Raw genomic sequence first — 12456 nt, 5'->3', positions numbered from 1 at the left:
GAATCATATACGCAATTACAAGAATGGATAGCGGATTTGCCCAAAAATAAATTATTAGTGAGATTTCAAAAACATACATAACCGTATGCAACATCATACATACTAGAAACATTTAATTGGTGGAGTCTCCTACTTACGTAAATTAAACGTCTTAAATTGACGGAACATTTTCCGAAGCTTTGTAGATGGCGTACTTAACCTGTTCATTAAAATATCATTTTATACCTTCTTCTATTATATACAGGTATTCCTTAGAATCATCCAAGTGCGCTACAATTGTAGGCAACAAAATATTCATTTTCATTGCACGTAGGGTAGACACGACACCTCTGAGGAAATTGGGCGGGTGCGAATCAATTCCCCGACCACAACGGATTAATGCTATCCCGGGAAAACTTGGGTCCAGGCCCGTGCTTTCACACTTACGCCTCAAATTCAAAGAATTTCGCAATATCGAATACCAACCCTAGCCCCGTTTTTATTATTTTTTGCATTTCCGCTATAACTCGAGTCGTGAGTTGGCTGAACTCAGTGGCACCGCCAACATGAGCCCTTAATTTTCTTCCAGACCGCAATCCGTTCTCGCTGCCACTTCTCCCGCCCTTTCACCACGAAGGGCGGGCTCGTCCTTTACCGCGATTGGAAGAGCGAGCGGAGGCTCTAGACGACGTCGACCACCTCCCACCTATTTACTCCCTTCCCTCATCTTCCGCGCGGTGGCGGCACCTTCTAGAAGGATCGCCGATTGTTGTGTTACCATCGAAACCCTATCGCACCTGCAAATGTCGTTACGTAATGTTTGTATATAAACGAAACGTTTCATAGTTTGTATAAAAATTATCGGAAAATAGATTTATTCCAGATATTGCTACATTGTCTCAAAATTCTTCAAAGTACACCCCTTGTGCGTCGACGCACTTTGGCCAGAGGCTTTGTCACGACTCGAAGGCTGACTGGTTGGCGGATGCCGGAAGGTTCTTAAGAGTGCTTAAGGTGCAAGCCAGCTTCTTTGACAGCACTTAAGATCCCACGGTTGTGTCCTTTGAGGGATGATTTCACTTTTGGGAATAGGAAATAGTTTGCTTTGTGCCAAGTCGGGACTGCAATGGGGTTGGGGAACCGTCGCGATGGCGTTTCAAGTTCTTCGTTCAAGGCGTTGAAGGTCTTCGGAAGCAGAGACTCAGCTTTGCTCTTGGTCGTCCGTCAAAACCTTCGGGATGAGTAAATCTCAGATCTTTCGCGTTGCCTAATAGTCAGTGATAATGGTGTGCAATGTCATCTAATCAATGCCAATACGATCTGCAATCATGCGCAAAATTAACCGACGGTCTGAATTCAGCACTTTACGCACACGTCAGGGAAAAAATGCTACCAATACTTTTCATATAAACCTTGTATACATGCATATTTAAAATATACAACATGGATTTGACCAATCCTGAATGAGTTTTCAAAAACTTTCACTATGATTCCATATTTGCAGAAACGGGTAATAAATTTTCACCTTAATTTTTAAAGACATGGCAAATTTTTTAAATTTTCAATCCATCATATCAGCAATGCTCGATTCCTCAAATCAAGTACGGGAAGAAGGTACGAAAAACTGCTTGATTGAGGAAGAAATACTTACCTACCTCATATTAACTTCTCCTCACGCACGCTATTAACCCCAAGATCACCATTGAAATGTGTGGCGCGTGCCTAACACCGGTATTACTGTTTGCCAATGAGTTAAATGTAATTTAATTCATGCAAATTATTATGATGCGTTACACTAACAATTCTTCTCAGAACAAACTGACTAAATTATGCTGAAGAATACTGTCTATCATGTAACGAATAAATTTCACTGACCCATTTATTAAAATTTCATTTATCATCATCGATCGCATTTACGATAACATAAGTAATACTAAAATTTACCTTAAGATAAACACCTTTAACTGCTTATATATCTAGCTAAATTGCTTTCATTTCCTGAATATTATTTATTTTTTCTATTTATTATTTAATTGAGTATACAACCTCTTGGGAACTAAAAATTATGTCACAAGCTTTCAATTTGTAGGACTTGAATTCGTGTTGCCGAGAATACCTTTGACATATTCACATGTATAATCTGGTCCACAACCTAAATACATGATCAAAACATGATACGCAGACTGTGCAGAATGCGTATTGCCAAATGTTCACCGAATATAATCCTATCTTCAATCATGCCTGAAAATACATATTGTAGGGCATATTTTGAACACTGATTGTATTCAATGTCTCTGCATGTGAAGAGTACTAGAATCGTAAAAAGTTTAAGGTAAAACCTAAATAGTTCGGTGGACATGTGTAAAATGCATGCATTGAAGACAGTATCATGGAAATTGGTACACAAGCTTCTATAACTTCTCTTTTCGTTTCACCTCGAATACTCAAATTCAATCTGAATCCTATTTGCACGACATCACTACATTTTCCTTCAATATCGTTTGCAGCCGCTGCCAATAATTTTGAAGTCACATATGCCATTAGTGACCCTTTTAATAATTTATTCACATGCTGGGTATATTTGCGAGATATTAAAATTGATACTCTCTAAATGCCAACGCCACAAATCGAGAATACTTGATTCTTTATTCTTGAGTTTTTTATGCCCCATTAGACTATAGTGTTGCATAAATGAGCTTTATATTTTATTTTTTAAATAACTAAACATTAAGACGGCAATTTCATGCGAATTTGGGTACACATGTAAGGTTAAATATGTCGTAACGTTGAGTACTTAAGCACGGGGTAAATTAGAAACTGACAAATTGTATTATTTCAAGGAGGTACAATTCCAATACATAATAACAGCAATTGAATTTAACTATGAGTAAAAAGAATTACGAATGATGATAGCGGTTAGCTCTAGTAAAATTTTATTCGTTAGTAATTATAATAGATTTACACGTCGATTCCTGTAATTCTAGAATATATATATTCGAATCGCGTTTGCATAGGGACGGCGACTGACGCTCGCTGCCAATGCGGGTGCACCGTCCCCTGAGACAAATCCAAAACGTCATCCCTTGGGGGAGAAAAAATAATTCAGAAGGTAAATCCTTATTGATGCCCTGTCTAGCCTGATTCTGAGTTGTAACGTCCGATGGTCGCGCACATAAATCAAGTCATGGCAACCGATAATCCACGGCTGAAATCACTCGCCCGCCACAACGCAGGAGCTGCAGAATTCAAAAATCTCTCCCCCGTAAGAACGTGATTCGGGTCATTGACGGGTGATGGAGGTGTCCATGCGGTAATGAGGTCGAATAAAAGAAATGAAGGAAATGGTGCGTCAGAGTTGACCGCGAAGTAGGAAAGCAGTGAACGGCTGAGAGGTAAGGAACGCTACACTCACATAGTCGGTTAGATAATTTATAAGATGTTTCCGATCTCTACCCGTTATAATCCGCTCACCGATAAGGTGGTTGTTCTGTGTTCAAATGCCCTTCAAAGTCGTTGTGTTTATACAGTCGAAAGTTTATGGAAAATATTGATTTCACGTATGAACTAAACTATTTGGTTCGAAGAGCCCGATGCTTCTGTTGAAGATTTTCATTTATTTTGCTTGTATATTTATGCTGTTTTCTCTTGGTATGCTGGAGCATAATTTTGGTGAGTATTTAAATAACTGCAGATAGTGTTTGAACGCTCTCACATTCGTCACATCAGTGTAAGTGGAAATGAGCAAGAAGCCATATTTTAATTTCACATTGGTAACTATTGGAGATAACTGACTAATTTAACTGGCTGATTAATTTATCCATATCTAAATTAACTAAAGTATCTGGATACTAATTTTCTTACCAACCATAATCTGTGTTGAGTGTTTTGATACTACCATTCCATTCCCAGCTGCACAAAAATTAATGTAAGAGTAGAGATTATTTAGTTAATGTTATGATTACTTTCATGTGCTTCAATTATTTTAGACACTAAGTCCACCAAAAGAAAAAGGCTGGAAGGCACTTCTTATCAGGCGATCTGTCGTAGCATAACCCTTGGACCACCTCCATTTTTTCACCCCACTTTCCACGCCACCTTCGTCACCTACTCTGCTCTTTCGCCGCAGTAATAAGATGAGACGCACCAGCCATTTATTCCGAGGTTGACGTGAATTTATATCTCCCCTAGTCACAGTGCAGGGCACTTGGCTAGCCTCATAGTAGCCTCACACAAATGATATAAAACTCCGTGAAGTAACTACTCTCCGATATTTATAATGTTGCGTATGCTTCCACGTATCAAGGTTGATATAATTTAACAATTCTTAAATTGGAACGAGAACCTTAACGATGAAGCATTTCATACTGGGCACAACCTTTCTTCCCTTTCTTCTCTCCTTCCGATTTATTCGTTAACCAGTAAGCTTCCAGGTTTTCCTCCAACTTAAACTAACCAAGGAGGCACACAGACGAGATAATTCTCAAAAGATAATATTTGATTTTTTTATTCCATACTCTTTTAACTAAAATATTTTAAATCCTTCAATTCACAGCATATGGTGTTCTAGGGAACATATCTATAAAATTGATCAACTTCGGGGTGACGACAGAAATAAACGCTTTAAATATTCTGAAATCGTTTTTCGTAGCTTTTGTGCGCGCGTGGAAACGTTTTTTTCGTAGTGCCACATTCTGTAAACATGAGTATCTCAATATTTTATATATTAAAGGTAAAAGTGGTAAGTTTAGGATTAAATCTACTGGTCAGAGGTGGATTTACTCTGGATTGAATTCCTGCTTTTATCAATGTATTATAATACATTCTTGTAAATTGAAAAAGCATTTTTCATTGAACTAACGTTTTGCAAAGGATAGGGTAATTAGACTACATCGGGATTTTTAAAATGTTGTCACTTGATGGAATTATCTTATATTAGGCGTAAATAATGTTATATTCCCTTTTTCTCTCCAAATACTAATAACGCTGATGAAATATCTAAGAAGCTTTGGTATTGTTTCAGTCAACATAAACACATTTTCTTGGAAGGTGATTCATTCAAGTGCGAAATGAATTCATACTGCGTTCAATTATAAGACAAGCTTTCTCTATGAGTAATACTTTTACAGGTTTTTGGTGGATTACAAGTGAATTTAGTATATGCAGTTAATGCATATTATTAAATGTAGAAGACACAGTAGGAGCCCACGAAAATAGGTTGAGGAATTAAAATAATACATTTTGAGACTACATTCTGTTCGATTACGATAATATTTGTGCTTTGGACTTGCCAAAATCATAATGGAAAAACAAACAATAAGACATGAAAGGTTCTGAAAACACCAATGGTATTCTAAAACGAGTATAGAGTGCGCCTATTTTCTCGTTCCAAGTATATGAAGCACAATTATATCGTGCTCTCCTGAGGAATCCAGATGTTTCACGTGAACATTGATCGACGTGGGAACTGGGGAAGGGAGATATATATGCTCACAATAAATAAAATGGACAAAATGGAATCTCTGCATAGCCCTCCAATACTTGTGATCAGACGAAATTTAATCGCTGGGAGATGGCATGACGTGAGCTTTATAGAAGGGCTTCATGTGGCTGTCATCAGCATTTAAGAGAAGTCCAAAACAAATATTTTACGAATTCTGAAAGTATCGGCATTTGATTATGATTTTCTCGATAAAAGTCATAGGTTTACATCACAAGCGAGGCAATGTTTTGAACGAGTTGGTAGAAAAATTAATTTGTTTTAGAATAAAAGTATTTTAATAACACCATGAACGATAAAAAATATTGATAGCTGCTATTTTTAAACAAGCAGTTCCTTCAGAAGCTTATGCGGATAAAACGTATTAAAAATAAACTTACTAAGGTTTTACTTAAATTATTTTTATATCTATAGCCTTAAGAACCAAAAATTTATTTTTAAGCAACGGTGGAGCAAACTGAAAATTCTTAATTAAAAAATAATCTTCAACTATTACCTTTGATTATAATTAAACGTCTAACTTGTACAGTCTTGATAGTAGTACCATTAAAAAGACATTAGATATAGCATTTGTTCTTACATATGAAGCACATTCTATTTTCCAAATGATGCATAACACCTTCATAAGTACGCATAACAGAATTTTCACATTACCCACGCGTTACAACTGTTTATTCATTACAAAAATAATCTTATCTCGCAGTTTTCAAAATAAATTTCTTTAGGTTCAGGAAAATAGTAATAGAATGTTTAAACATTTGATTGATCTTTAAATGGTGCTGCTAATTCTCAGTTGTAGGGCTCATGAGTCTCAGATCTGAACATGCGAAATAAAATCTCTTCATCTTTTCTCTGAAGCTCGATCGATTCTGAGGAAAATATTTGAGTGAAAGCATTACAGAAACTAATGACAATTTTATCAACATGAGCGTTCTTAGCACTGTCGGCACAGGAATATTTAAGCATGTAAAATCATGATGGCGTGCACTCGAATGGAAAATGGTCGTCGAAACTTCCGACTCTGCAGCAATGTGCTCGGGACACCTGCCAACAATTGCCCCCACACCCCAACTTCCTCCGAGAAAAAAGGGCAATACTCGGGGGTCAACGAAAATTGGGAAACAATGAACGACTCCCACAATGCACATTAAGCTCAATAACGTGTCGCCAGGCTTTTGTTGCTTCAAATCCCATGATATGTGTCCGGCGGATTACCTGAGGTGGAACCGATTTCCCCAACGAACAGAACCTATGGGATGATTTCCTCCCGAATTACCCGTTTAAACTTTCAAAATTCGTAAATATCACTCCATTCTCTCTGGTTGAACACCTCTCCATTAAAATGCTTAAAATCGCATTAGTCCGAAAAAAATACCCGCAGCATTGCTCGGCGGTTTTCCCTCTTCCGCACAAAAAGAAACACACACAAACGGCGGCACACGGACATTAATTCCGAAACTCTTTATATCCGGTAATCTCCCGAGTCCATAAATTCTCTGTCATAAATACACACTCTCTACCGCTCATTTTTCACGTTTCCTTTGTTGAAAAAATTATTTCACAAGAAGGATGAAGGGGATAGAGGCGGGGAGGGGGAGGATCGCATATCAGGATATAAATGATGACCCAAAACATTCTACAGCCGGTGAAAACAAAAAAAATCGACACGACCTCTCACCGATAAATCACAACCCACTCAGCACCATGAATGATCTCTCGCTTGGGGAACAGTTGTTTTCAGAGAATTAAGGGAAGCTTGTCACGGTCATTCTTTAAGCATCTTTGTTTACCCGGTTTGTAACATATTTTAGAGATCTCACCTCTCTAGCATTAGAGTTGGAAACTGCAATAGGCTGCTTAGTTATTAACCCCTACTTATATATATATTAATATATTAATATATTTATATATATATATATATATATATATATATATATATATACACACATACATACACAGTAATTAACCCGAAGGTCGGTTTGGTAGGTGATGGTTGAGTTCAACCAGTACTAAGCCCGACGGCGTGTGACATTCACACATTAGGATAGGTGGGTCAGTTCCTTACCCTGCTCCGGTAACGGTTTCCCAGGTAGATCTGGTACCAAAAAAATCACATGGCTTGGGTGGAGCTGCAGGTGCCCAGAGACGCTTGCCCGGGAATGAAGAACCCGGGGCCCCCGGTCAGTATTCCAACGCTCTACCCCTGTACTCCTGCTATCCCCCCCCCACCGCACACATTTATATATTGCGTATGTCTGTGTATATGTCATAAATTAAACATAGTATGCGAAAACTGGGGACATCGAAACTTACATTGCTTGAAGTTTCTACAGCACCCAAGTTGTCTCTATCAAAAAAGTAAGTAGTTCGTATCAAAATTCTTCGTATCTTCTACGTGCGCTCAAAGTTTAATATAAGGGGGGCATAGTAGTCCAGTGGATAGAGAAATGGTCCACCTACCGGTGGATTCTGGTTCTATTCTGAGTGTTCCCTCTGAGCTTCCTTAGCTTCACTATCCTAGCAGAGTGATATTATTTATGAACCACGGGCAGCAGAGGGATAGGAGCTGACCCTACCCTGCTGAGGGAATTTCAAAGACTATTGGGGTTATTTTTTAGTGTGCTCTGTCCTAAAATATCAAACCAACCTTGTGGGGTGATCGCTGTGGTGGTTGTTTGTTAGTATTTTTCATTAGACTTTTTACAACACGTTTTGTTTCTATTTTGCCTTTCTAAACAAAATATACTTTACCCAGGAAATATATTTTTTGCATAAAGTATTAGGCCACATGAACGTGTTTTTTTAAAGAATTTCATTAAACGGAAACATCAGGCAAAAATATTCACGATGAAATCGAATCCAATGCATAAGCGATGTCATTGTCACGGAGAGCGAAGTATTTCACGCTCTAAAGCAATATTTTACTTTTCGTGGTTAGGAACCAAGCCTGGATAAATTCACGGAACATTCATTACTTTCTCAAAAATAATAAAGGCAAAAAATTATAGCTGATGCCATAAATCTTACGCAATGACCGGAGAAACCCGGGTATGAGTGAGCGAGCGTAGAGAGAAACACCTTCGGCGTTTGGAAGGTTCACCGAGTGGTAACCACAGTATCTATCACCGTACAAACCAAACAAATTAGTCAACTTGGTCCTACTTATCGCATCTAAATCAAGCAAGACGTTTTCCTTCAGATGAAAACAATTGGAATTCGCGGATCGTATTCTGAGTGATCCATCTACGTCAATCTGAGACCGAAGAACGAAGAACAAATTTTTGGGTGAATCGCCGGCGCATGCCGCGTCGGGACAATCATTATTCTCGGTTAATCTATTTTGGCCACGGACTAATGGTGGCAGGGATTTTTGCGGCGGGCAGTTAGTGAGCGGGAAGCTCCCGAGCAGGGGCGGCGTACGCGTTGTGTCGTCTGGCGACTGATACGTGACCTGGGACACGAAATGACCCGCCGCGACAACTGTGATAGATTTATCGGAGGTTCGAAATCCATTGACTGCGAACAGTATCGGGCTATTAATCAAGCAAGCGCGCAGTGGCATGGGCGGATACGGTGAAAAATTTGCTTACATTTAATAGTAGTTTTGAATAGAATCAATCAAACTTTATGCGATAGATACTGGATACTGACTTCGTCTCTCCTAAAACTGAAGCTGATTCTACTCCCAAGAATTATTTTGGCATAATTACCCAATGGAATTTTGCTTAGATACATTTTAAAAAACTTTTGCTCTAATTTTATCTTAAACTATCTTTTCAATTAAATACTTCTTACTTAAATTCAAATACTGCAATATAGACCTATAAACAATAGCTATCCTTACATATCGCCCTCGGCACAATCATTGATAAAAACGGTTGGAATATTATCTTTCTAAAAGGACAGAGTTATAGTGCTACATTAATGAAGTCCTCAAAAAACAGTGCCTAATCCCTCAGGTATAATGTCAAGTAAAACGGTAGGTTACATCTGGTACTTTTGGCGATTAACTACATTTCAGTTCTATGTTTTAGGTATATGGGTCGCGGTAGCCCAGTGGGTAGAGCGTTGGACTGCTGACCGGAGGGTTCGATTCCCGGGCAAGGCACTCTGGGCACCTGCAGCTCCACCCAAGCTAAAGTGATTTTTCGGGTACCAGGTCTCCCTGGGAAACCATAACCGGCACAGGGAAAGGAACTGGCCTCCCTACCCTGATGTGTGAATTTCCACACGACGTATAGGGCTTAGTACTGGGTGAACTCTACCATCACCTACTAAACCGACCTTCGGGTTGATTACTGTGTTATGGTGTTAGGTATAATGGTCGTATCTAATCTGGTTTTAAATGATGTTATTACTTGGCCAAAGAAAGTAATTACAAATTACAAAAAATGATCTGTTATTAATGATGACTTAGAAGGATGAGAAAACGACCTAAAATGCTGCCTGCACTCAGTCTTACACACGTATTTTATTAATATATTTGTCTTCGGAACTGGAAAACCGGCGGGTTCCATTTATAATCATTTCGGTACTTTCAGCCTGGTTCAGCGCCAGAAAATGTCTCTCTCGCTAATTCAGGGAAAATATATTTCCAATGGAAGAAAATAAGTGGTAATAAAACAAACAATAGCAAGCTATGAGGTTGAAACATTACGACTCACCTAAGTGCAGTGCAGTTGCTAAGTTCTTTGCCACTAATTCGAAGGACGCATGAGGAGTAAGCGTTGTGGCCGAAGAGAACTGGTCGCCCGGAATCACAAGGACCTCCTTTACAAAAAGAAAAAGGATAAATTGTTCACACATTTAAGCAATGCCTACCATAAAAACACATTAATTATGTACAACTCTTAAAGCAGCAGCATGAATTGATGCATCAGCTATTCTCCCTAGTTACATATATTTTATAGTGTCGGCCACAGTAATCGCCTGCTTACAGAAAATACCACTAGCATCGCAAAGAGACATAAATGCAATGCAGAATCATAAAAATGAATGAATTTGAGTAGTATTAAAACTTAGTCAACAAGGTAATAAAATAATGCACTCACTAGAAAATCTATGACGTATTTCGAAGAATGTGTAAAGATTTTAACCTAGGAAGTGGCGAAGAGAGAGTAACTTATTATAACATGTTCCGAGGCATGACAGTCTACTGAAGGGTGCATTGAAATCAGCCAGGGAAAGGATGACTACAAAGATCTTCCGTGGGTGATTTTATAGAAACATGATATCGAAGCTGGAAACTACGAAGGAATGACATCATGGAATGACAATTCAAACCTACAGATACAAATCGTCAATAAAAAATTCTCTGGACATGAACAGAAGAAATTCAAAATATGAGATACTCTTCCAGCCTCGTTTTTTTAGTTTAATTTTGGTGAATATGTCGACAATTGTAACGGCCCTGAAGATTGGAATATTTCATATATTTACTTTCATTTAAGATTTTTCCCGTTGATCTTAATCGTGAAGGAATGCTTATTTGGGCAAAATTCCATTGCATGCCTATTCTTGGATTGGTAACCCATGAAAATGAATGGATATGTGTACGTAGAAATAGATGATGAAATTATTTATAATGTCAGCCATCAATTATAAGGGGGTAGCGATTACAATAATCAGAATCCAAACCCCATCACCTGAATTCTCACCATTATCATAGAAGGTAGTTTCAACTCTACTTTATTTCCGTAATTACCGATCACTGCGTCAATTATTTTCTGGGGTTTGTTAGGTTAAAGGAATACATCCTCCAGTTTCTTTTTCTCGCGGGCTATGTTTTGCACATGAATATCTCCAAGTAAAACGTTTGAGCTCCTTCCCGAAGATCTCATCACTGTTAGAATTTTGTGGCAGAGACAATGATTTAAATTCACTGCTGTCCATGCGTGTATTAGTATTATTAAAATTATTAACACATTTTTAATAAAAGTGGCTGACCAAATGGTAAGGTTTAAAAACAATTCTCGTGATATCGAAATATCTTGGTTACTAAATTTATTTCTGACTGGAATCAATAAATAAATTTGTCACACTACGATTTTAAAGGTGTTTTATGGGTACGAAATCCTTGAAAATGGGGTGCATATAGGCAGCCAATACTACTTAAATTGGCAACGGCATTTCACGATTGGATTTTGTCCTTCACAATCGTGGAAGTGAAAGTCAATGTTTCGCTCATTCAAAAAATGATTTCGCATGGCGTTCTTTGATATGGGATAGAATGGATATTAGCATACACGACGGGCTTTATCGCTCGCACGCAAACCTCGGGCGGCACGCAGATGTCGTCGCATTGTACTTCAACCAATCTAGACTGAACTGGCCCCTTGTAAGTCACATAAATCGAGCAACACGAGGTTCTTCACTCTCTGCCTCACTCCGTCACTACCGGAGGTCGCGAGTAAACCATTCACGCAAGGAGGTCACACTAGGGCATCGGGACGCCATTTCTTGCCCGACTGGTGCCACTTTTCAGAGCGGATCGATCGAAAAAGGCCCCTTCGATCCTCCAGGATCGAAGGGGCCTTTTTCACACCTCCTTTAACCCTCTGTAATTCACCACGTGTAAAGAGAGCGGGGGTGGATAGAGTTGAAGTCATTCATGGAGGGTTGGTGACTCCACCATGTATTAACGAAAATCGAATATGCAGTACTCGATTAAATAATATTAATTAATGATCCCAGAGATGAAGAAACAACGCACTAGTCTTCTATCCGGCGGTATTGGACGTGGATATTCTAGCTAATTTCCTTTCTAAGTCTCAATCCATTTCGGTGCCAACGAAACTCGATATTTGACGAGGATTCAAGAGGATTAATTCTACAAAAGTGGAAGAACGATTACATATTGGCCAATGCATAATCAAAATAATGGAAAAATTTGTCTAATTTACACGTTATTCGAATATTTTCTAACCAATAAGAGCTACATATACATAACAACCCGCAAGCCACCGCAAGGGCATGTGGCG

The 12456-nt window shown here is 38.6% G+C and overlaps 1 protein-coding gene across 1 annotated transcript in view; it reads right to left on the bottom strand.

The window, feature by feature from the left end:
• Positions 1-11932, bottom strand: part of LOC139692481 (tectonic-2-like) — a 245133-nt gene extending 233201 nt beyond the window's left edge. Inside the window, exons 1-2 of the mRNA XM_071590698.1 lie at positions 11899-11932; positions 10141-10246 (exon numbers count right to left, since the gene is read on the bottom strand). Of these exons, the coding sequence (XP_071446799.1) occupies positions 10141-10246; positions 11899-11932 (140 nt within the window). The remainder of the gene's footprint in view (positions 1-10140; positions 10247-11898) is intronic.
• Positions 11933-12456: the final 524 nt, after the last annotated feature.

Source organism: Hetaerina americana, unplaced genomic scaffold, assembly GCF_022747635.1.
Source record: "Hetaerina americana unplaced genomic scaffold, ioHetAmer1.1.p SCAF_4, whole genome shotgun sequence".
In the NCBI taxonomy this organism is placed as follows: Eukaryota; Metazoa; Arthropoda; class Insecta; order Odonata; family Calopterygidae; genus Hetaerina; species Hetaerina americana.
The sequence above is the reverse complement of the archived record's forward strand: the minus strand, read 5'-3'. Positions and strand labels throughout refer to the sequence as shown.